The sequence below is a fragment of the Mya arenaria genome, chromosome 2 (genome assembly GCF_026914265.1).
Source record: "Mya arenaria isolate MELC-2E11 chromosome 2, ASM2691426v1".
NCBI lineage: Eukaryota > Metazoa > Mollusca > Bivalvia > Myida > Myidae > Mya > Mya arenaria.
Window position 1 is genome coordinate 66,946,564 of NC_069123.1, and position 27,293 is coordinate 66,973,856.

The window sequence follows — 27,293 nt, forward strand, 5'->3', positions numbered from 1 at the left end:
TCAGCCATACCTCAAAATATTAAATGTTACAAAGTTCCGTAAGTCTTATGTCTAAATTGCGGCTTTCTTCCCACAGGTTAAGCATTGAAACAGGTAGATGGAATAGACCGCAATCAACACCATTAAACGAACGTATATGTACCATTTGTAATTTATTAGAATACGAGTATCATTTTGTTTTAGAGTGCACATTATATACTGAACTCAGAGTTAGATATCTACCTAGATATTCTAGACAACGTCCCAGTATGAATAAATTAATGGAACTTTTTAATATCGAAAATGAAGCTATTTTGAAAAATGTAAGTGTTTATAATTTTTTAGCATTTGAATTAAGAAATACTACGTTATATTCCATATAATGTGTATAGGTTTGTCGTAATTGTCGTCTATTTGTTTGTTAAGAAGTACACAGTGTTAGTGCACCTCTCTATATCTGCATACTTATGTATTTATCATTATGATTTATTTATATCAATTCTATTTAATAAATTGTGTTTATTGTGTTATTGCTGCTTTTGTCGCCATTGTAGATGTGCATATTTTGCCCGATGGGTCTATGACCTTCTTGGAAATAAATGTTCTGTTCTGTTCTGTTCATATAACAAAACCAAACTTATCGGCGATATTATTTGCAGCTTGTATCTTCCGTATTTGAATCGATGCTTTTGTAACGGTCCGCTGTAGGCGGATGTGCGTTCATAGTATCAAATTCCGTTATATACGGAAGTACGTTCATAGTACGCTGATGTACCTGTTTGGTAGTATGCAAATCCCGGGATCCGTATGGATTGAGAATTTACTGCATATAAAGACCAGTCGACCCCCTCCGGGTTGAGCATGCTTTTCTCTCAAGGGATTTGTAGCGTCTATGACGTCGCACATTAGTTCTTTTTTAGCTTGTCCACTTCCGTGTATGAAAACTAGGGTCATAAGCATTCGGGGTCGTTCGGTTATCTCCAAAAAAGGAAATTAGCGACTTATGATGGGCATGAAAACGAAAGTGAAAAGGGGTTATGTTTTTGGTCATATATCGCCCGGGTGAAGCTTTATTTGTCACTAATATGACGGGGGTCGCCTTTAAGAGTGTATTATACTGTTTGTTTTTCTACAAATAACGCTTATGTTCCATTATGGCTAATTGTTTTACAAGATAAACCGCATGGGCCGTTAATTACTATAATTATTATAATCATTTTAGCCATCTACAGAAAATGGAGCGAACCGTAGGTCGTGCGTAAGTTCCTACCATTTACTGTAGATTGCCAAAACAAACTCTCACTTATTTAATATTCGCGCATGCGCAGAGAGCAGAACGGCCTATGCAGAATTGACAACTGTACCAAGTCAAGTAGACCGACAAAATATTATCTATGAAAAACAATTCCATTAAGATTGTTATTCACACAAATGATAGTTCGTGTGAAAATGAAGCTTCAAAATAGGAAAAAATCTAATAATCAGGGTGAGGAATCATATGACTTAAAAGGGTTCTCACATAGGTCTCCACGGTTTACAACCGATGTAAACAAACAAGTAAGTGACGTTAACTTTTTTGACAGAATATATGAAAATATTTCTTGGCCTATAAAATACTATGATATTTTCTGCTCCTACACTTGTGAATTATTTTTAGATTTGCTTGTATTTTAACGATGCAAGCCTTTGCTCTAATTTAAAGACAAACACAAAATAATTTTTATTCAAAACGGTCAATCTGTGAGAGTGCAGCTTTCAAGCGGCATATGACAAGACTGTTTTCTGTGACCCTTTTTTATGACCCATTCGAAAAAGAGGGTGACATGGGTTTGCAAATGCCGGTAGGTCGGACCGTCGGACGTTTGGTCAATCTGTCGTTAGACCATGTCTTTCCATTTGTTTTCCATCCAACTGTTTAACGTAGGTCCAAAACATTCAGTAGGTATTCCGTGACCTTTACGACCCGAGCGCAGGGTCGGGATGAACCTATCTTACACGAGCGGCTGTGGTAGAGGCCTTTTCTCCCACCTCAGTTAAACAAAATTGTATAAAAATGTATTTTTTGCTGGAACTATTTTGTGCGTAGTGAAAATAAATGCGTATGGATATTTGATAATTCGTGGTTGTCATGGATATGCTCGCAGTGATTCAGGTTATGTTACTAGTCAAATCGGTCTTTAAATAGTTCGGAGGAGAGTGGAGCATTATTTCTTGAAATATGCGTGAAAACTTTTTTATGGTGACATTTGAAGCGAGAAATAGTTAATTAGCATTCTTAATATTGCCACGAGACAAGGTTTCCATGATGCTACAGACGACTGTCTTCAACAAGGCAGGTAAATACAATGTGGCGACAATTTTAAAGGAGTTCCATACGGGCATTTTATCTTCGCCCGTGGGTAAGATAAGAATTTCTAGCATGGTTAAATTATTGGATCTACTTATCTGAGGTGGGAGAAAACGTTTTCCGCAACAATGTCCGTCAATTACCCATTTGACTTTTGAGTCAGTAGGTCAAAAGTCATTGTCGCCGTCATTGTCAATTTATTTCCCCTTTAACACCATCGAACAGGTTACCAGTTTTTCTGACAAAGCGGCGCTCGAGAAGCAGTGTTTCACAGGTAATCTCTTTACACGAGGGTGCTTTTAGCATTCTATGTCTTGTTTTTCAGTTTAGGAAATAAACCTGAATTAATTACACTAAACTGGGATAAGCTGAAGTCAAATGCAGTCGAAACTTTTGAATGAATAGGTATAGATGTACGCTTGCCTTTGCATTTTCCCTTTTATTGTAGTGTGTGTTAACCTTTAAATTTTATGTCAACTTTACATCCTGCCATAAATCAAAATCATCAATACTGTAATATCAGAGTGGTTGTAAAACACTCCTTGTACGAGTAATTCAGAAACAACACATGTAAATACATGTTGAATTAACTAACACTTTATATCTGTTGTATCTATGTTTATTATTGATGCATAAAGCACGCGTTGCTTAAGCTTAGTATTCCAGCCTGTTCAATCTAGATCACACATTTGACATGAGACCTCGATATCGACTCGACGCATCATAAGTGCACATTGTACACATAGTTTGATGACATAAAACTCATACAGATACTCGTACATGTACGAGTAGCATTTGGCAACCTCTATTAATTATGACTTATAGATAAATACATCTACAATATTTGCCAAACATGGTATTTTACATACAACTTTAGTTTGACCAAAGTCTATGACACACACTTGTTATGTATAATGTGGTCTAGGACACAATAAATACGATGTTAAGATATCGCCTAGTGAAATAAGACAACTTCATGAAAAGGTCCTAATGTTTTATGCTCGCCTTTTCGACTACACACAATCATATAAAAAGATACTCATCGGCAAATCACACATTATGACATATATAACTTGAACCTAGACACTAAATACACACAAAATACTTTTGGCAAACATGTGTTGACGACTCAATGACTATTAAGTAAATAAAATAAAAAAATAAATAAACGTTATGAACAAACACAATAATAACGATATGTTTTCAACTTTTCACCGACGAACAGAAATCATCACACAATAGCTACAATTTTAAAATATTCTAAAGAATATGATGATAGTACAGAAAATCAAAATATACCAGAATACAATGAAAACAATATTATTTATTATTCCCGTGTTCATTATCATTATATATTTACCATAATAACATGAAAATTCATTTCATATTCAGGACACCTACTTTGCTAAGTGACATCTTGTGAGTACTACTTGCAATTTAAGATAACAAAGCTCCATATATTTGCAAAAAACAGCAACTTAAACATGCTTACCATTTCGCGTTTAATTAAATTCGTTAAACATAGATTGTCATTGGTGCGTTCAAGATAGAAAGTACGGTAGTATAGTGTATATGATAGTAAAGGAAAGGAAAATTACGATGTGATCTATAAGCAACTATCATAGGAACTTGTCATTTTCGTCATTACCTTTGAGAATTTGAATAATGTTTGTTTCTTGGCTTCTTTGAGTAACATCGTAACATACCGCACACTTTATTTTTATGACTTGCGAGATTCATAAATATGGTGTTATACTTTTACCAGTATTACGTTATTGAAACAAAGGAAAATGGCAGTTTGACCTTAAATTTACGTAGATCAATATATTGGAGGTAACTTGAAGCAATATCTTCCCTTTGTTTGTATTGAATTAGTAATATTCGTAGCCTTTAACGGTTTACACATTTTTTTATATTACCATAGACAGTACAATAGTTATAAGATTAATTGCATACCAATATTGAGCACCATCAAATAATACAATATTTGGGTACCAAGGGCATTAGCCGTCAGAAACACTGGAGTCGTTGTTTTTCTTTGTTTTATTGATTACTTGAGGTGTTGTTTTCTTTAATTCTTATATTAAAAAACAGTCGAAATGCAAACAAAGTAGTTAACAGAATTAAACAACGCATAGTGCAGGGAACTCTAGTGTGTTGTCTGTCTGTGTATTTGTATTTGTGTATATGGTGAAAATATGTTTGGGTGTATAGTTCATTGTCGTTTGGACCCTTGCCTTGTGCCCCTTAAAAAGGGTTTATTTTCAACTACTAGGCTTGTCTCTATAGTTTTCAATGTATTATTTATATTACAAACTGCCAAAAGAAGAAAACAATTCCAATACCTATGTGAACAACTACAGAAACAAGCTCAGTAGCAAAAAGTATAAACATAAACCCGGTTTAATGGCACTGGGTAAACGCCAAAGACATAGAACACACACAAAAAATCACAAACAAGAAACATAGTAAAAGAACAGCACAAAACACTATAAACAGCCCAATACATACATACTATATATAAAAAAAAACTATGTATGCTTATCAAGGATTGACTCATTTCATACGAGCTTTTAAGATGCACGTCATTTTATTTCGCAGCTAAGGTGTAACATGAAAATTGTTTCTTAAACATACATGTATTATTATTCATCGCATAAGCTGAGCTGAATAAAGATACGTCATATATGTTGGATTTGTTCCTCGGTTGAAATCAAAATATATCGTCAATTTACAAATAGTACTTCCAAACACATGAATTCACAATTTTAGAAAAATACACTCTAAATACATTCATCACATATATGTATATATAACTGTAAAGAATGTTCTTTTTTATTTTATGTGAATTTAAAAGTCTTAAAGGGATTAGACACCAAATGATACATTTTCAAGAAAACAAGAACATTGTCAAAATTTACAAACAATTATATTGTTGTCTACAAAGCATTGATGTATCACATCGCTTACGACACATGCGTCTTTCCCAGTGTTTGCGTACTTTTCAATTTCGAATTTTACTGTGTTTGCTACCACGTAAATACAAGTAAATTTAAAAAAGCGTCGGTATATGTATCTGAACTAATCACGTGACTTTCACATTCTAAATATAATCACTATATACTGGGAAACCATTATGTGATATTTTTAAACGGGTAAACTCAGCTGCGACGAAATATTGTTTTATTAATGTAACGTGATGGATTATTGGACTCAAACTAGCTAGTATTGACAATTATAGGCATGTTTTCAGGTAACACAGTATTTACCGATTTAGGGACCATCTGGTGTCTAGTCCCTTTAAATATAATCTCAAACATAGGCAGACTTAACGGATTCGATCAAGCTTGTGTGTAATCTAAATGATCTTAACTGAATATTGTGTCTGCATGAACATATTATAACAAATGGTTTGTATAAAAAGCAGTCCCACTTAAACTTAGTTACTTGTACATGTATATAAAACCGAGTGAGTTATTATATTTTACTCCACAATTCATCTGGCATTTCATTACCTTTTTGCCTTATGTAAATGCTATTTACAGGTAAAATATGATCAAAACGTTGTCAACAAAACATACAATTTTAATAGATTTTGAAAACGTCGACAACTCCTTTAACAGTGTTGTCGAGGGGACGTTAAACCATATCGGTCACTTAAAATTTACTGATGTTCATATACTATGGCATTCCTCGATGTGTGTTATTCCTAGCTTGTTTCCCAAAACAAAACGAGTCAATCATTTTTTGCATTTACAATACTGGGTATAAATGAACTGTTCTCAAACACCGTCATCCACCGGTTTGCCACCTCGTGATCCGGGGTATGTATGACCAGTTGCCTCTCGGGTGTCTGCACGACTATAGAATGTTGGCCTGAAATGAGTTTGTTATTTATTTGGGTTTGCTTCATTATACTATTTGTTATCGAACATAAAACACTAAAACGCATTTTCAAATGTTTATACAACACGGCAATGTTTATTTCTGATAACAATAAGGCTTCATTTTGTAAATATAGATGAATATAACAGTCACATGTGGCTGTAAAACACTGACAGACGACCAACTGTTTAAAAATGTATGTATTATGAAGCGCAATATTAAACTAGAATCATAAACGTTATTTGATGTTATAATTACAACAAAAACGATATAAATGTTATACACAAATTGATTCTCATTATACTAAATTAACACCGAAATGATTCATATTACAGTATACTCAAATAAAGTTGTAATAATTTCTGAAACTGTATAAACATACGTTAAGAGCGAAATAAGAACATGATGAATTATATACTAAGTCGTATATCAATTGTATACGCACCGTTCAATTTCAACATGCAGATAGAATCGCAATTGGACACTGAAAGCGATTTGGTTGGCCTTCCAGGTTTTTTGCTCCACTGAATCGTCATCCATTTAGCGTCATTGTCGTTGTCTTGATGCTCCAGCAAAGTGACATAGACACGGTGACTCCAACCAGCTTTTGTTTGCTTTTGAAAATAACCTGTTTAAAACAGAATCATTTCTAATGTTTGTTCATTTTTTTATGAAACAATGTACATCGTTTTGTCAATAAAAGATCTTAGACCTTATATGAGTTTTGCTTATTTTTGTGAATGCGAGTATGACATAACATATCTGCTTTATTGTTTATGAGTGAAAAGTGAAGAATGCGAATAAACGAAAGTAGACGCTTCACTATTTTTAAACACGATACTAGTCTATAGTTTAATGAAATGAGTACCATTCATTATTTCCAACGTGTGCAGATTCTTCTTTTTCTGCGGCAGTGATGGATAAAGTCTGTAATTATTTGGCGAAGCTAATGTGCTTATCTCAGTAGCCATTTCATGGATACATGTATCTAAAGGTTCATGATGTTGCAGTCTGCCTATATATTTGGAACGGGCTTCTTTGTGGAAAAGCGCTTCTATCGTTTGTTGCCCATTATTAATTCCGTGGTGCAATATCTGAAATAGCCTTTCTCCTAGATTTCTGCCACTTTCTGCTCCGCAAATAAGCTCATTGTAATGGAAGTGAATGGTAATGTTCTTGGTATTTGTATTGTACTCCACTTGGCATATAGTTTCTTTACTCATCTTTGCAATCCAAAAGTTCTTTATTGATATTGTATATGATTGATCCTGTGGACCGCCAGTGAGAATGTCAAATTGGGTCATGTCATTCATAATGAGATAATGGCGACCAATGTTGGCTTTAATTTCAGGCTGCAAAATGTTTACTATATCTAGATATGGAAAACTTCCATGCTCTATATCGGCTAAGATTTGTTTTTTGTTTTCTCCAAGGAACTCTTTAAACGTCATTTGTTTAGAGGGTTGTACTGAAAGAGGTATAACATTTATTCCTCTAACTACCTCACCCGCAATGGCTGGGATTTCTGCTCGAAGATTAACATCTGTAAGTATTGTCACATTTGGTTGTCCCGTTTCAACAGATAACAATAACTGGTATACTGAAGCAAATAGCTGGAACAAGGTTGCATCCGAGTCACGCAAAAACTCCATAATTTGATTGTAAATGTTGGGACCTAATGCTTTTGAGGTAGACTTGAAAAAGTTGGCTTGTGGTTCACTCATTGGCTTTGCAAGAGAACATGGTGATGCAAATGCTATTCTTTGTCTCCAGTATTTTAGACCATCCTTTCTCCTTTCTCGAACAGCTTCGTTAATTGCTTTTCTAGGATAAACTTCATGAACGTGTGCATTATTTTGCTTGTTCCTTAGTGAAGATTCGAAAAATGTTTTCATTTCTTTGAATATCAATACAATCGACGTCATGTCAGACACAGCTTTGTGAACACAAACACGAATGCATAAACAACTGTTTGTTTCGCCAATCTGAAATTTTATTGGGTACTGATTTTCTAAATCGAACGTAACAGTGCCTCTTTGATCCTGTGCTGTGTTGAATTTTTCGACCATTTCTTTAAAAGGAAATATCTCAATTGGTATTTTATCGGAGACATCATTTGCGTCATCTTCGGTGACAACAAAAGTTTCAAGACCATCGTGTTTGATGTGGCATCGTAGTTCTCGGAAACGAGTCAAAACATGTACAACAAAGCTCCTGAAATCTGCATGCGTTAATGTCATTCCTTTAATTTCGATATCAGTCATGTATGTCAGCCCAGGGTCGACGTTTGATCTGAAATAGCCAATTAATTCGGGTATTTGAGTGACTGCAGCTTGCCTTTTTGACTCTTCTAAATCGTTTTCAGTGTGATTATTGATTTTTGTTTCAGCTTTCTTTGAACACTCGCAGTAAAAGTCTACAACTGTTCCGATCGTAGTTGTGCCGGAGATCAAATTAACCAAAGGATATGGAACACTGAACACAGTTCGCAGGTCATTTACAAACCCTACTGCAGACAAAGAGTCAATACCGAGCTCAACAAAGTTTTGATTATCTTTAAGTGTTATGATATCGATTATAAACTGTTTACCAATGAGTGTCAGTATTATATTTCGAACATCAGACCTCTTTGCTTGAATCGCTAGTCCCTGCAATTCATGCAAGTTGATGTTTTCCTTCTGTTGTTGTCCTTTTTCAGTTTCAGCCATGCCGCTCCTGAAGAGTCCACTGAACTTGTTCTTTTGCTTTTTTACTGCACTGGAACGTGATAAAACATCCCATTTAAGATCAGCAAAACAAATGTTTGGAACATTGCTCAGAAGTGCATCTGTAAAATATGTCTTAGTTCTCTCTTCGGATAGAATTCCTATTCCTTGGTGTTGCAATCTATTGGCAATCTTGTCGTCTTCTGCCATTCCTATTGCTAATGCTCCCCAGTTTATTGCCTGACCACTCATTCCAAGCGATCTTCTATATAGTGCCATACTGTCAAGAAAACTATTGGCTGCCGCATAGTTTGTCTGTCCACGGTTACCCAACAAAGATGTCACTGATGAATGCATCACAAAGTAATCCAGGTGCAGATCCTGAAAACACAAGTGCAAATTCCACGTCCCATCTAATTTCGGCTTTAAAACTTTCATAAAAGTTTCTGCTGTTTGGGTTTCATAAAGGCCATCGGCGAGAACACCAGCACCTTGAAAAACACCTCGTATTGGAATACCCTTTAAAGCAACACATAACCGTTCCCTTGCCAAATTTATAGACGAAAGTTCGGTTACGTCAACTTGAAATGTACGAATCGTAGTAGAAAATCGTGTTTCGAAATCTTTGAGATTACTTTTTTGTTCGTCATCTGGCTGGCGCCTAGAAAATATTGCAATTTGGCCGGCTCCTAATTCAGCAATATATTTTACCAGTAGACGGCCAAGCCCGGTCAACCCTCCAACTACAATGTAGCAACCGCTCTTTCGAAAGAGTCCTAAACTGTCAACTTTGTGGTGTATATTCGAGTCTGAATATATGTTCATTGTTTGCATGACTGATGTTTGGAACAAACTTGCTATTTCCTTATTTGATTCTAAGCCGTTCCTTGAAATTTGTTCCAGAGTTTGTTGAACACTGTTACACAAGTTTTGCGGATTGAATACTTCTGCAGGGGAAATAACCACGAGTGTAAGTGTTGGGTATGTCATTTGAATATACGCCTGGAGATTGCTGGACACGTTTCCTAAAAAGGCAACGATGCCTGTTGTACTCCTGCAAACCTTGATTAATCTATCAATGTTATTTGAAGACATCTTCACTAAAGGTACAATTGTTAAACCAACCTGATTGCACTGTTCCTTTTTGATATTGTCCTTTTCAACAAATGAGAATGTATATGATTTTGGTGCACCAAATAGCTCAAACACCTGTTTAATTATATGCTCATTCATAGTTGAATTTCCGATTAAAAGAACGTGCGATCCGTTTGGGATGTTTTGGATACTTTTCCTGATCAGTTCTGCATTAAGTAATACGCCAGGTATTGGAGAACATTTTGACAAAGACCAAGTACATTCTTTTGGAATGCGAACAGTTGGATATTGCACAGGCACTGGGTATAAAAATCCCATTTCGATATTCTGCTTATGGCTATCCTTTAAAAACCCTCTGCCTTCCAACGCTATAACAGTGTTGCTTTCTAAATCTGTATCAGGCCAAATTTCTTGAATGTCTACTCCAATAGTTTGAACAAAAGTTGTCAACGGGTGAAGACACATCGAAGTTATTGCAATCTCTGCCATTGTTTTGCTTTGTTCTTGTAACCCCGACAGCTTTCTATCAGCTATAAACGGTTTCTGGACATTTTTGTGGCATGTCGACAGAAGAGAAGCACTTGATTCAAAATCCTTCGTTATATCTCTTTTTCTGCCTATAGTGTTGAGCTGCACACGCGAAATGTTTACATGGTGCACTGACGTTCCAGATACAATCAATTCTGCGTTTGTTATATCCCTTGTGGAAAAAATGGATGACAGCGTTTCAACATTCAAATTGTTTTTATCGACATCAACCAAGCGAAGGTCCAAATGGTCTTGCTCATGACGTAAGGCTCGTATCATACCCCAAAGGTAACTTCCTTCGACAGTTACACAGGCTTTTGCTTTGTTCAAATGGTCTTGTGTGTTTTCAGTTATGATATAAATCGGGCATTTCAGATCATTCTTGTGATACAAACATAGAAACTCTCGGAATCTAAGACATTCATTAACTGCAGAAGCAGATATGCTGTCGTGTGTCTGTACCGGTTGTTTTGAATAGAAAAGTGTTGCGGCTGCTTTTAGCCTATTTTCGTGTTCAGTGTCGATATCCTCTATGCAACACATCCTATGTAATCCGACAAATTCCGAAAACCATGTTTCATGAACAAGCGACTTTGTTGAAAACAAAATCACTTGCCTCTGCTGTGTTTTCCTTGAAATTTCAACAGCCATCTTTTGGTCAACATACGTCTGTTTGACATTGATGCTTTTCTCTAGTGTGTGTGCGTAGAAATCTAAAATCTCTAGTAAAACAATTCCCGTAGGATTCAATAACACCAGATTGAAGTGAAACTCATTGGCAGTTTGACTTATTAACTTTACATACACATATAAAGTTCTCTCTTCTGGGTCGATTTGTCCAAATAAGGTGATTGTTTCACATCCCTTTGGCAACACTACGTCAGGTTTTTCATCGATGAAGTTTGAAAAAGTCTGAAACATTGCATCAACAATTGCAGGATGAATAATGGTCTTTTGTATTTCGCTAGCAATACTGTCAGGAATGAAAATTTCCGAAATGCATTCAGCACCAGAACACCAAGAGTGTTCAATCATAGCAAGTGAAGGCCCATATTCAAACTGCAAATCTCTAAGTGTACTATAGACGGAGCCTTTATCTTTCTCTTTTCGGCATTTGTTTTTAAGTTCTTGAATATGCACTTGTTTCGTCTCGATCGTCTGTCGTGGAAATACTTTTCCTTTTGCAACAACAAAACCCGTTTTGTTTCGGCATCGGAAATGGGCAACTGTCCCCTTTTCGATATCTGTTGACACGACTATGGACGACTCTTCGTTTTGTTGTAAAATTACTGGGTTGACAAATTCAACTGAAACTGACAGACTATGTACACTTTTACCAAGAACATTAGTTCCAACAAATAGTGCAGCATCGATGTATGTGGCACCTGGTACCAAAACCGTACCTGACATACGATGGTCAAAAACAAAGTTTGTGGTTGAAACTGAAAGACAAATTTCAAATTCGCTTTCTTTACCATGCAACACTGATTTTATAAACATGTGCGAAGTATTCTCGTCTGGTTTTAAACCCGCTAAATGGTGTTTTATTTTTTCAGACAAATGCAGTGTTTTTGATTTTTGAAAGACATATTTTGGTATGGAAGTAGGAATCATTTTTTCGTCGAACAAATTCGTCCAATTTATTTCAACTCCATTTTGGAAAAGTTCCGACAACGTATCAAACATACATGGCAATTCTTTGTTCAAATTCATTGACTGTTGACAACTAAACTCCCTGTCCTCAAAAATGTCTGGAAGGTGAGCTTTCAGTACCGGCTTTGGTCCAATTTCCAGAAAGATATTGTATTTTGTATTTGATGCAGCTCTTTTTACACTTTGGTACAACAAAACAGATTTTCGAACATTTTTCGCCCAGTACTCGCCTGTTGTGAAATCTGTATCAGATGCGTCATTTGCTGTGACTGTTGAAATAATCTTATATTTGAAATTATTGATATGTTCTATTTTACCAATTGCATCGGTTATTTCTTTCTTGCAACAATCAACCAAAGGACTGTGATATGCTGAGGCTACATTAAGTTTTCGAATTAAAACAGTGTTTAAAGCTTCTGTTTCACTGTGTTCTTGTAGAGTTTCCTTGATGGACTCAATTTCTGAACTCTCGCCCGATAGTGTGCAACCAACGGGGCTACTGTAAACAGCAATACTGGTATTGCTGTGTTCTGAGCAAATCAATTCCACGCGTTTCAAGTTAACTCCTTTGACAACCATCATTGATCCACCTATGTGTTCAGCTAGTATCTTTGATCGATGAACTATGATTCTCACTGCTTCTGCAAGCGGTATGCGCCCAGAAATGTGAGCTGCTGCGACTTCTCCAACGGACTGGCCAATAATGGCGTTTGGTTCTACATCAAAACCAATCCACACGCGTGCAAGAGCAACCTGAACAGCAAATATTGCAACGTGATTCAGAAATGGGTCGTCGTATTTCGTCTCTTGGCTTGTGAACAGGCCAGACAATATTAAGTCCGTGAGAGGTTGAAGGCAATCATCGATTTCTTTTATTGTTTTTCTAAATGTTTGGTTTGTCATGAATTGGCAACACATGCCCGGCCATGTCGTTCCAACTCCGGAAAAAACAAACACAATATTGTTGTTTGTATACTTCCGTGTTTTAGGGGTCATCGTAAGTTTAACGCGTGCATTGTTTTTAACTTCCACAATTGTTGAGCCTGCAATTATTGTGCGATACTTGAAATGGTCCCTCCGTAAAAGAGAAGTGTATGAGGCGGCAGGAAGATTTACTTTCTTTTCAGAAATATTTTTGATAAAACTTACCAAATTATTTTGAAGTGAATTTTTGTCGATTCCAGATATACCAAATAATAAAGGAATCAAGACTTCATTAAATTCATAATTTTCCAATTTTGCAGCACTTTTGACAACAGCATGACAATTCGAGCCCCCAAAACCAAATGAATTGATGCAGGCAATCCGTTGTCCTTTTACATTCACTTTCCATTCAGACACTTCAACTGGAATGTCAATATTGTGTTTCCCTAGATCTATTTCCTTATTGACATTCTTTTTGTCTCGTTGAATATGAAGCGATGGAACAAATTTCCCCTCCTTCATCATAAGGAGTACTTTGATAAGACCAGCTACTCCTGCAGCAGATTCAGTGTGTCCAATATTTGTTTTTACTGATCCTATCAAAAGAGGGTTTGGTTTTTGTCCTCGAAATTTTGAAAAGAACGATCCTAGTGCGTTTGTCTCCGTAGGGTCACCTATGTGTGTTCCAGTTCCTATGTGAAACAATGAAAGCAGTATTAGCTGGCTGATACATCTACAAACTATTCAAATCTTAACCGTATTCTATGAACCGAGATCCGTTTCTAAGACATATGTAGGATTTACAAATCGGTTTTTTTGTGTCTGTTGTCATTGGCGAGGTCTGTCTCGTTACGTTTCTGTTGGGCTGTAATGTTTATTCAATTCATCAAGCTCGAATTCGAAGTATTGACTGATTTTTACACCCTGTTGTTTGCATTATTTTGTTCTTACAAATGGACAGAGTGCTTAATGCTTTACTTTCTTCCACATTTAGGCATATCTTGAGATCCCCAAGCATGCGCAGTTTTGGATTTCAAACGTATTGAGTCAGTTCATGAACATGAGTAAAAAGCAGACTTAGATATTTTTGAATAATGACATGCTTACATGTATATGTGGAAAAATGAGTTTGAGATTGAGATTTTTTTTTTGTACTTTTTGTGAAACCTGTGCCCTTTATTCCAATTAATGAATTACGTCAACAAAATATAGGGTTGAATATAGCATCCTTACATAACTAAGCTTTCAGTCCTTTGATTTAATGAAAATTTTGCAAATTCATTTTATCTTTAAAACCGTCTGGCTGACTCTACTAAGCGTTCAGTCCTTCGATTTTATGAACATTTTGCAGATTCATGTTATCTTTAAACCGACTTTAGCTGGCTCGGATGTTTCGGCATGTGACGTCATTTTCTTCAAATATTTTACATAGGTTATCATTTGGAAGAAAAGATTAGCTTACGTATGTCGCTTTTATTAGCTTACCAGAGCACGAAGAGCTCAAGGTGAGCATTTGTGAAATTTGGTCCCACCCATTTTGACCTACTGTCTTATTTTTGAAACTACAGCGAAGAAAATTCGACCATGTTCACAATTCTGTAAACAAATAACAATGGCCGTTTTGGTTGGTAATAAACTGGTTTCGGTTTCACAAACTGTGTATTTGAAGTTTCATCAGGTTCATCAGTTCATTCCATCCGAAAACTAGTTTACTTTGAAAACAATATGGCGGTAATTGATCAACCACGTTTGTTGAAACTGAATGTTTTTTTATAACAATGCCTTACAATGGACAAATGAGCTAAATGAAAAATGTACTATTAATAAGTGTGTGTTTATACATCAGTTAGTATGCTCCGTCATGTTATTGAAACTGTTCACAAAAACATGTATTTGTTACTTCAAGCAAAATAATCAAAACCGGTTTCGAATCTGCTTAAACAATTGAAACCAAACTTAAACTGGTTTGGTATCAACAAAAACACCAAATGTTGTGGTTCGATGACCTTGACTGTGACTGCCTACTTTCTTGTTTATGAAGCAACAGCAATGAAATTTGGATTATGTGTAGAGTTTTGAAAACAAATATCAATATTGTCTTCGGATGACCTTGACTGTGACTTTTTGACCTACTTCTTTTTTTAAGGTGAAGCAATAACATTTTGACCATGTGTACAGTTTTGAAAACAAATATCAATGCTGTGGATTACCTTTATTGTACCTTTTTGACATCTTATTTTTGAAGCTACAGTTTTGAAATTTGGATCATATGTACAGCTTTGAGAACAAATATCAATATATTGATAACAAAGGTTAGCGATTTAGGGCCATCATGGCCCTCTTGTTTTTAATAATGTTTTCTTTATTTGTTGCCAGTTTTAGTACAATGGTGCTTTTGATTATGAAACTGTATGATCACACGGTGTTAAACCTTCTATTTTATAAGGCAGACTATGTGTGATGCTCATAGTTTCAAACAAAGACTGCATCATATCTTTGAAAGGTTTTGCATTAGGTGCACTGAATTGTATACCTCCGTCTGCAGATAGAGTTGGGATCTGTAATCATTGAAGTACTTGGGGTTTACCTATTAGTTTGTTATTATTATTTGTTTTATTATAAAGTTTCCTCAAGTGAACGCATACTTTGATAAGATTTTCATTTTAAGTGTTTTCTTTATTTAGGATTGTTGGGACAAAAGTGAGGTATATGCACGTAAACTGCTTTAAATCCCTAGTAACTTACATTTTACTGACCGTTCCAAGGCGTTACCTTACACTCCTTGATTAACATACCTAGTTTTTTTATAAAGTATATATGCACTGTGCTGTTTGTGGGTTTTTGTGATGTTCTTCCATGTTTCTTGCTTGTGATTTTTTTCTTTTTGTGTTCTATGTCTTTGGCGTTTACCCAGTGTCATTAAACCGGGTTTATGTTTAAACTTTTTGCTACTGAGCTTGTCACTGTAGGTTTTTCACATATTTAAGTAACTATAATATGAATGGACACACATAAGTTTAAAACCTTTACATTTACTTACATAGGCGAACTTTGTTGGATATATTTCATTGTAAGACTGTATCGCACCTGGGCTTGAAGGTAATGTTCTTATTTAGCCGTTGAGTACTTCTAGTAAGTTCATCAGTTTAATGCACTTGTTTTAAATAAACTGACATTGTCTTCAAGTTGATGCTGGCTCCGATACAGTTTATACCCTTTGTTTTTGCTAGTGTTGATAAACGTTGCGTGAAGTTGGGCCCATTAATTAGTTTAAACGTCATATCCCATAATATCGGAAAACTGCACACTATAAAATATATGTAAATGATTGGAGCCATCACTGTGGATATTTCGAAAAATTAAACTTTGTCGTACGAGATCGAAGTAAGATTAAGGATTCGGAATAATGATGTTCTCTCAACGTAATGACTGTTACCAGTCACTGTTATATTTCTTAGTTTGCATCAATTTTTGATGAAGCATGGCGTACATGTAAAAAGTAGTCAAGACATATTTGGCTAAAGAAGAATTCAATTGGATTGGATGATTGAAGTAAAAACAAAAGTCCACTTATATTATCAACCCTTTGCCTTTGCTATAACCCCTTGTGATGAAGGATAAAGGTCTACCAAAGAAAAGTGTTAAATGTCCTATTTCTGTTATGCAAATATGATAAAACCTTTTATATTCCTTTTTGAACCAATTTTCACAATATATAATATTTCAATTTCAGCCAGTCTAATATATTCATGAATACATACAACCTTATTATTTAAACAGGGCTAAGACATTGTAAATATTCCTATAAATGTAACGTCACTGCAAAAAGAAGGGAAACCAGGAAAAGTCAAGGCTTAACGTAAATCTGAAACATATTTGCTAGCAATTTTCATCGATATAAATAGCAGATAATATAAGGTAATTATGTAATATGTATTATGCTCTGTGAGATAGCTAAATAAAAGGCTTGGATGTGCCACTCTGATACGTACTGCTTGTAAACGGACGATTATTTCGAGATTTACCAGTCTTTGGTCAGTAAAAGTCTTCTTTTGAAAGAAAGGATAATTATTATATGTGTGTCATCTTATCAGGGTGCTTGATGCATTCTCTACTGCAATGTTTAATGAGGTACCATGGTTCAAAAATGATATAGTTTCTTTGTCTTTTTACACGTTATAAACCTTTTAGTGGAATAAAACAAAAACACTAATTTGGAAAAAAGTATGAATTTAATACATGATTGGTGTCGTGATGGATGAAATTTATCCGGCTAGTTAGAAAGTGTAAGTCGGCGAGCTTAAACTCAGCGAGCAAGGCAACCGGATAGACTTTATTCATCTCGGCACCAACCATGTAGTCTGTAACTTTTACATTAATGTAATAAAAATAAGGTCATTTGGTCTATATTCAATGCCATTTAAACTTACCGTGAGCCTCTATGTACTGAACAGTTGATGGATCGATGTCGTATTTGGTGTAAACGTGCTTAAGCAAAGCCTGCTGCTGGTTTCCAGATGGCGCAGTCATGGGTTGTGATGCTCTACCGTCTTGGTTTGTACCGGTTACTATGACTCCCCATACTTTGTCAGAATCACGTAATGCCTTAAAAAACAATACATTTTATTATTAGTTTATGTAATTTGAAAACATATCAAATTAAACCGTTACAAGGCGACAACAAAAATTAAATTTGGACAACAGCTCGTTTTATTTAAACAGAGTAAGAAAATTATGTATTTGCTGGCATCCTTATTTATCTGATGGTGTATTGATGTATTGCTATAATAAAATAAACAAATGTCAATGCGCTTAATGATTAAACATGTTGAAGTATTTTCGTTAACGCTTCTAATAATATTACAAGCTTCCCAACATGATAGAACAGTTGTGATCAATTGGAAACTTACTGAAACCCACTTAAAATAGTTCAACAAGAGCACAAACAAAGCCAACATCAAGAACCCCGGAAATATCAGGTTAAGTTTATCAAATAATGTTGTTACTCTCGGGGAAATGAACTTGATAACCCTGACATGTTTGTGTCAATAAATATTTTGACTTGTAACAATTCAATATAAAATTAAAAAAACAAACTCTTATAATTAAATGATTTTACTCATCAATCAATATGTCCCTATATTTTTTTTCAACTCAAAAGGCTTTGTAAAATCACCACTTTTCGAAAAAAAAACTATTTTCTTTCTGATGTACTGATAGGACAACGAACTTTTTGTTTCACCAACCAACAAATGCGTTTCTAAGGAATGATTAAATACATTTTAATCAAGCTTCAGAAATCCGAAACACGAGCCTGTTGATACTAGGTTGTGCACACAAACTAGTTTAAACCACGAGTATATTTTCATTTTACTGACCGTTCCGAGGTGTTCCTAACAATCCTTAATAGACACCCCTGTTTTTTTTATATATTATACAAGTAGTGTGTTGTTAGTGGAGTTTTGTGCTGTTGTTTCATGTTCCTGGTTTGTGATTGTTTGTTTTTGTGTTCTATGTCTCTGGCGTTGACCCTGTGCCATTAAACGGAGTTTATGCTAAAACACCCGACTACTGTACTTGTTTCTTCAGTTTTTCATATAAATATTGGTGTAAGGTTTTCCTCAAATATAAGTATTATTCTTATCTTAAGTTGTATTGCGAATTCTTTGTACGCTTTGTCCTGATATATAGCATTATTTTTTGATACCAAGCATGCAGTAGGCACATTATGTTATCAGTCGGATGGCCCCTATATGTTTCCATAATATGAACAGTAAATGCGTTTTACAGACAATACATTCAAACTCATTATCTATGGCATTGTTTTTGAACTTGTTTTTACATATTTTGAAAGCACCAACCTAATAATTGTCTACGGAATTATTTTGCTCTAAACCTAATGGCACACATGAAAACACCCTCAAAATCACCAAGTATGTACATATCGACGCTATGTTACGGTTTTGTGTTCACGTAAACATTTTGCTCGGAGTATGCAGTGAATGTATGTGCAAATATTTTATAGAACACTGCATTAACTACGAGTTTGAATTTACTTTCGTAGACGTTCACTTTATGCTCATATTCTGCCTTTGTACAGCTATTTCAACAATGTAAGTACCGAAAATCATGCTTAAACTATGCAAAAGTGTTTTAAATTAGCAATGTTATGTTGTGTATTGCCAATGTTCTTCCATGTACTTGCTAGGTATTTTTTAATGCAATCCTCAACTTACGTGTAATTTAAGCCATTAATACTATCCTGTTTAGTGTATATTTTCGCACGTACATTCTAGAAGGGATATTATTCGGAAGCGAACAATTCAAGTAAGAATTCAGCAATCTCGGTTTGATTCTGACTGTACATTGCCATGACATTGATTGAAGGTTCAACACTGGCAACATCCAGTATATCCCAATGTACTAGATTATACAATCAGCTATCTGACATTATCTTTGCAATTTACATATTTTGAATAATATGCATGTCTGACATTTTAGTGTCATCACTAGGGTTCGAACAGATTGATATCATGCTATACAGAATACCATTCACTTCACAGTATGCGTGCTACGTCACTGTAGAAAAGGAACTGCGATCGGATTTCAAAACCGATTTCTTATAAGAGGAACTTTCGGATAAAAAAGATAAGTTATTCAAGTTTACAACATTGCTTAGGGAAAACGGAGAAGTTTTTCAGTATGATAGTAAAATAATCGCATATAGGCAACAGTCGCTTAATTTTATAATATTAGATATACTTTCATAGCATAAAGGTTAGACAGACTCAGACCAAAAAATCAACGAGCAAGATACAACATAAAAAAAGCTTTGTACCATCTCATAGGTTATATGTACAGAAAAAAATAACCTGTTTAAGTGGTTTGAGAATAACTACACCGCATCCTTCTCCTCTGGCATATCCGTCGGCTGTATCGCAGAAGGTCTGGCATCGGCCAACAGTTGACATCATTCTAGTTGGGAATTTATGAAAGTGTTATTTTGCATTTGGAAATAGTACTGAACGAAATTTAAAGTACGTTGTAAACGGCAAGTATTAAGCTATTTGAATCAACATATTACATTCATACCTGGCTTTACTTAATGGTATGAACATGTCTGGATACATAATGCTGCTCACTCCACCGCATATTGCCTGACAGCAATCACCTGTTAAGAAAGTGAAACAAGTATGTTTTCTGAAACTAATGAAGGACTTTCACACATCCACTCATTTAAATAAAAAAAAGTATATATGAAGGAAAAACATTTGCTTCTTTCATAGCTTAAACCAGGTGACAAACCACGGTGTTTGTGTGTGTGTGTGTGTGTGAGTGTGTGTGTGTGTGTGTGTGTGTGTGTGTGTTTGTGTGTGTGGGTGTGTGTGTGTGTGTGCGTGCGTGCGTGCGTGGGCGTGTGTATCGTGTACGTGTGCGTGTGTGATCATGATCAAATGTCGACACTAATCCATATTAATTCAAAGCTCCATATAACTATGCAGAAACCTCATTTTTATTGTTTTATTTTTATTAAATTCATAACATTGATAGGTCATCTACTTTTTGCCAAATCTAAGGAAATAAAATCTATCTCAAGTTTCAATCCTCATTACCTGGACCAGTTTCATTAAGAATCCCAGAAACTGATTCTACAGTTCATACCTAGGCGAATTTGGCAAAAGTGCAGTGCTAATTTTGAAAATGTCGAATAGATTTGAAACCACTAGTATGGTTATTGGTGTAACGGCCCTAAGATTCAAGCTCTTAACATGCAAACGTGAATCAAACTTAAGATAATGTTAGTCGTTTTAAGGTTTCTGCTAAAAAATAACAATGGAAACTATGGGGCCTAGCCAGCAGTCAAAGCTGTTTCTCTTGCGAATATCGGATTCGAAATATCAAATTAACGTATCGGTATGTTCTTACTAATGACTATTCAAAACAGTTATCTGTGTATTTGAACCTTAACTTTTAATGGCTCATAACTTGTTTTAATATATTTAATTGTAAAAAAATGCTGAAATTTTCGAAAAACATAACAAAGTGATTAGTTAAGATAGTTTGTTTTTGATATAATGAAAAAAAGTGAATAAGAACAAACAATGCCGATGTAAAAAAATCTTATGAGCGCTTCTAACATAATTAGTCACGCTTCTGCTCTAGAAATGTAGAAAAATAGAAAAAAGTAGTAGTAGTAGTAGTAGTAGTAGTAGTAGTAGTAGTAGTAGTAGTAGTAGTAGTAGTAGTAGTAGTAGTAGTAGTAGTAGTAGTAGTAGTAGAATTAGTAGTAGTAGTAGTTGTAGTAGTAGTAGTAGTAGAAGTAGTAGTAGTAGAAGTAGTAGTAGTAGCAGTAGTAGTAGTAGTAGTAGTAGTAGTAGTAGTAGTAGTAGTAGTAGTAGAAGTAGTAGTAGTAGAAGTAGTAGTAGTAGCAGTAGTAGTAGTAGTAGTAGTAGTAGTAGTAGAAGTAGTAGTAGTAGTAGTAGTAGAAGTAGTAGTAGTAGTAGTAGTAGTAGTAGTAGTAGTAGTGGTGGTGGTGGTGGTGGTGGTGGTGGTGGTGGTAATAGTAGAGTTGGGTGTTGTCGCCGTCCTAGTTGTTGTTGTCGTAGTAATAGTAGTAGTTGTGGCTGTTGTCGTCTTCCATTTTGTTGTCGTTTTTGTATTAGTAGTTGTTGTGGCAATTGTCGTCGTTCTTTTGGCTGTTGACGTCGTCATTGTTATTGTCCCCGTCGTTATAATAGAAGTAGTTGTGGCTTTTGTCGCCGGTCTTGTTGTTGTTTTCGTTTTTGTAATAGTAGTAGTTTTGGTTGTTGTCGTTGTCCTTTTGGTTGTTGTCCTCGTCCTTGTTTTTGTCGCCGTTGTTGTCATAGTAGTTGTTGTGGTTGTTGTTGTCGCCGTTGTTGTTGATGCCGTTGTTGTAGTAGAAGAAGTTGTTCTTGTTGCCGTCGTTCATGTTGTTGTCGCCATTGTTGTGATAGTAGTAACTGATGCTGTTGTCGTCGTCCTTGTTGCCATCGCCGTTGTAGTAGTAGTAGTAGTAAGTAGTTGTTTTTAATAACTATCATTTCAAATATATTGTTTCATATACATAAATATATATTTATAAAATGTGTTATTAATATAACATCCTTGTTCATTCATATTTTATATTTACCATTCAACTAACATACTTATCGTCTGTGAAGATTGGTACCATTTTTTCTGAATGATTTATTCCTAAGGCGTCATTTTGCGATAATGAACTAGGAAGTCAAAATTTAACATGTAGAGGGTGTTTTCTGTAGGAGTGGGGCTCTTTTCAATTTGTTTAGGTTATCATTTCTAACGGAAAAATAACCCAACGGTCAGTATTCTATGGGGTTCATTGTTTTTCTTACACATGCAACACAACCTTTTGAACCCGGCTACTTTGTGGGTTTGCGGTCGGGATCATATCCATTTTACCGCGGTATACAATCACTTTGAGAGTGCCTTTTTAAAGATTTGATTACAATATTAAGATTTGTCAACATTGAAACGTTTATTGTTATTGTCTCAAAGACTGTTGTGGGTTGTTAGAGAATACTTAAAAGATATCATCTTTGCTGGCACTTTCTATTGCTAGATAATTGGGTAAACTTTCAAGACTTCAAGCTTTCAATCCTTTATTTTTTTATTATTCCTTAATATAAACAAATGTAGTCGCAAAAGCCGAGCATGCCACTTATAATGTTAATGATAAATGACAGCTTCATTTTTGTTTTTTCTTGCAATTACAAAAATGTACTTTTTATTTTTCAGGAATATTTAAAATCAGTTCAAACAGTTTTGAAGCAGTACCTGATCTTATAGCCTGGCATCCAAGGTGAATAGCCATCATTGCAGAAGAGCAGGCCGTATCTACGGTTAAACAAGGCCCGTGGAGGTTGAACACGTAAGACACTCTAGCCGATATAACCGTGGTGGACGTACCAGTTGCGCTGTAGTTTGTGGTGCCTGATGGGTCCTGTGAGCTCATTATCTTGTAATCGTCGTTCATGCAACCTGTCATGAGAATGAGTTTTGAACACGGCAGACGAATCAAACTAATCGGTTTTGTATATTTATTTCCTTGGTAATTTTCTTAAAACATGATAAAAAATGCCGTCTATTTTTGCACAAATTTACAGTTTTATTGATACCGTTTCCATTATTCCTTTGCATTGTCATCCTTATGTAAAACCTTATCGACATCACTCATGGTTGAACTTATATTAAGGGTATTAATTCTTCCCTATAGTAAGCCATGCAAGATGAGAGTGACTTCCCTTGTTTTACTGTGTAAAAGACATGTACTACCCTCACTGATCAATCCTAACATGAATTGAATTACATCATCATTAGACATTTTTAGACATTTTTTGAAAAGCAAACATTCCGCTGGCCATAGCTTAAAGGATATTGGTGTTATTAGAAGTACGACGAAATGGTAAAGTGTATTATTTGAACAATTGAATTCATTTATTTGTGTAAACAAAGTTGTGTTGCTGTTTATCACTTGAGAAAAAAATGAATCTAGGAAATAAATGATATTTTCTGGACAAAAATACTACTATAGGACTGTTAAAAGAAACCGGCAGTAAAAGGTCACCATGTGCAACTTATTTACTTTCTGGTGCGTCGGAATCATTGGACATGTCTTTATTTTCCTTCTCTGAATGTGTCACTAATGAGATGCGAAGCTAGGCTGTGCATTTTCTCATGTTTCTTGAGACATCTACTATACATGCACACGTGAGGGGAGGTCATTGAGTAGAAATTAGAATATATCATTTTCTGGTCAGGTCAAGTATCTGTCTACATTGTACACAATGTATGGATTTTGTGGTGGACTCTCATTTCCCTTAAATTTCATCAACCTAGGGTTGATAGAATATAGATTGTACCTGACAGGATATTCATATCCAAAATCCCATTGGTCCGATTCAGCACAATTATTTGGACCTCGTTTAAAAGCCGCCACATATTACAAATAGTCCCCTGAAAGATAATTACGTCCTGGCTTATCCACCTTAAAGTTTAGTAGATATTCCCCCTGTGTCTTTCTCTAAAAACTGATTCATTTACATACCTATATAGACTCCTGTCTTTGTACCGCTCATCTTGGCTCTTGTGAAGCCCCCATCCTCCATAGCCATGTGGACACATTCAAGAACATATCTTTGCTGAGGGTCGATTCTTGCAGCTTCAACATCACTTACTCCAAATAGCTTGTTGTCCCACATATCATGGCTTCAAAAACACAGACAAATCATAGATTGATCAGTATTACATTTCTTTAACAAGCAATGGCGTTAATAGCATTGGCGATCAAATATCGCAACTATATACATGAAACTACCAATCGATTTTGAAGAATGTTACGTTCACCAAAGAAGTAATTTGACCATTTAGTTTATATCCTTGCGTTTATATATACGTTGACATTCCCAAATTCTCGTTTCTTTAAAGAAGAAATTTTGTTATCAATAATGTTTCGTTCAATGGGTATCTTCTACCAAAACAGACGAATATACTCACTCTTTAAGGAGACCTGCTTTGGAAACATAGCTCTTCCCAACCGCATCTTTGTCTTCATTGAAAAACGCCTCATTGTTCCATCTGTCTTTTGGGATATCTTTGACATGGTTTTCAGAATTAACAAGCACCTATGGAAACACAATATATGTATCATGATCATTTAGGGGCAGCGGTTAAATATAGGGATGGCACTGCCATTTTGCTACCCAAACCACTGTTATCTACATTTAATTTATATGCATATTATGTGTGCGGGATACTTATTTGAAAGTCCCAATTGCGTATAGGCCGTTATATACATACATATTTACTACTTTATACATTAGACTCAAAACCGCAAATCTTAATGTGCAAAATTGCTTTAAGAAGAAAGTAAACAGTTCTGAGTTAAAGAAAGCAAACAATGTTTTATTATTTCTATTATGTATGTTGAACTATGTGCAGATGCACTGTTTTCCTTAAGGATGTAAAGATTTATATACTATCGCCCGCATCACAATGGCATACGTGCTGTCTATATCTCGTTCTCGACAAAATGAAAGTCATCTTGTGTGCAAATCCGAGTCTTCGCTTCAAAGTTTTTGAAAGCAATGAACGATAAACTTAAGGGCTATATTTAGCTGGAATGTCAATAATCATAAACAATACATACGCGCCAAAATTCCTCAGCAGTGTCTGCTCCAGGAAACCTACAGCCTACACCAACTACGGCAATTGCTTCCTCGTCATCCATCATTCTTTATTATAGATAATAAATTAAAAGCATATATGTGAATCATTGCTTACAGATTGTCTTTATGTACCAATAAAATGTACGTGGACGAAAATGATTAGAAGTAAGAATATTATGATTCAAGATTGCAGGATTCAAGGTTATGACAAACTACATTTTTTATATCTTTGAAATAAAGTAATGTACACTGAACCGAAAAAATCGCACCGGTGAGTAATTGTATTTTTGTATCTGGGAATTTCAATACGTTTGATTAAAATCTCTACTGAGACAAAACAACTTAAATGAGATTTATTTTGACTATGCATTTATGATCGCATATGTTTCAATGAAATATATAAAAAATAAAATAATCCCAGGGCGTTTTTATTTCTATTTGTTTACAAAAATACAACCGAGGCGTTTCTTTTTCGGTTCAGTGAACAAGTATGAACATATTTATTTAAACTGTTATAGGTTCCTAAATACACGGCCAGTGCACTAGCTATGTTTATATTCGTTTTTTTTCGCGCTACTTTCCCTAACGCGTTCAGGGATTAACTATTGGCTAATCTATATGCATGACCAAGTCAGTGTCTCTATGGTCTTAATTGGCCCACATAGCCTAGTGGTTTTGACTTAGCATTTACAATCATGAGGATGCAAATTCGACTCCGGTTATGAACATTAACGTTTTGTCTTTTGTTTTTATTTTACCGACGTTTCGTTGCATTGTTTTTATGATACCATATGTTAATTTAATTGCATTGGATAAGACACGCCTAGTTTCAAAACCATGCCCACAAAAAAAACTCTTCAAGACTGCCGGTATATTTTATCAATAATTACTTGAATATTTTATTATTATATATGTTTTTAAATAAATAAACTACTGTAAAATAAATAAGCGTGAGTTGATGAGTAAAAATATATAGACAGAAGCAATGAGATTGATAATAATGCAGCATACATACAGAAAAAAATCATCATTTGGTTTGAAACTACAGCTAGCCTCCAACTGGCCTATCTTGCAAAAGTGATGAATGTGTTAATTCAAAAATTGTTTTACATTGCTTTAGGATCGATGTGTTATTAGAACAAAACGTGCGTCAATATATACTTTGCTATAATTTTACCCGAAAGCGATTAAGTTTCACTTACCTTTAAAGGCGTTGGCAGTTATTGGTAAAGCTATTTATTTTGATGCCTGTGTGGTATGTTTGTGGTGTCGTGTACGACTGCGTCTCCCGGACGGTGTCGTTTGGGCCCTTACCTCGTGCATCTTAACAGAGGGTATATTTGGATTTTGATTACTTTGTTCGTCTCTGTAGTTCGCATTGATTTATTTAATGTTAAACATTGTTAAACAATTATTTACAACATATACAAGAATGCAAACAAATAAGAGACACTTTTTACAGAAATAAAAGCAAACACAATAATGATCATAGTCTAATTGGTAAACATGTTTGTGTAAAATACAAAGATAAAATTAAATAAACTGAATATTTTAACTTTCTATGGTACTTACTTTTCTAACCGATAAAGATCGAAATAAATTATGTCTGCATTGTTCATATCCAGTGATATTTTACCGTTCACAATGTAACTGACATGAGTGATCGCAGCAGATAAGTTATAATGACGACTTCCACTAGTGTCTTTTGTATCTTAACACGTTCTTATTGTGTTTTTTTTCCTCGTTATGTACATCATATTTATCAGTAAAAACATGAACGTCGTTTCATAATCACGCTTTGTCGTATTTTGTTGTTAGCAAATCTTTATTCGAAGCGTGCTTTATTTATAGTTACTGTCGTTCTTACATACATAAACAATTAATTGCTTTATCCAATCTCTTGTTAGTAGGAGGAGCTCATTTGACGCAACGGCATTTGTTATGTATTGGTTAATCTATGGCTATGTGTTT

The 27,293-nt window shown here is 35.0% G+C and overlaps 1 protein-coding gene across 1 annotated transcript; it reads right to left on the bottom strand.

Annotated features, from left to right (window-relative positions):
- Nucleotides 1-3,306: 3,306 nt before the first annotated feature.
- Nucleotides 3,307-27,123, bottom strand: LOC128209479 (phthioceranic/hydroxyphthioceranic acid synthase-like). The gene is made up of 12 exons (XM_052913530.1): nt 26,895-27,123; nt 26,525-26,645; nt 25,304-25,388; nt 24,652-24,779; nt 24,203-24,363; nt 22,933-23,136; nt 20,209-20,287; nt 19,989-20,091; nt 17,547-17,721; nt 7,080-13,808; nt 6,657-6,839; nt 3,307-6,202 (listed from the first exon to the last, which is right to left on the bottom strand). Exons 3-12 carry the CDS (start codon nt 25,385-25,387, stop codon nt 6,063-6,065), a joined length of 7,986 nt encoding a protein of 2,661 aa, XP_052769490.1. The 5' UTR covers nt 25,388; nt 26,525-26,645; nt 26,895-27,123; the 3' UTR covers nt 3,307-6,062.
- Nucleotides 27,124-27,293: the final 170 nt, after the last annotated feature.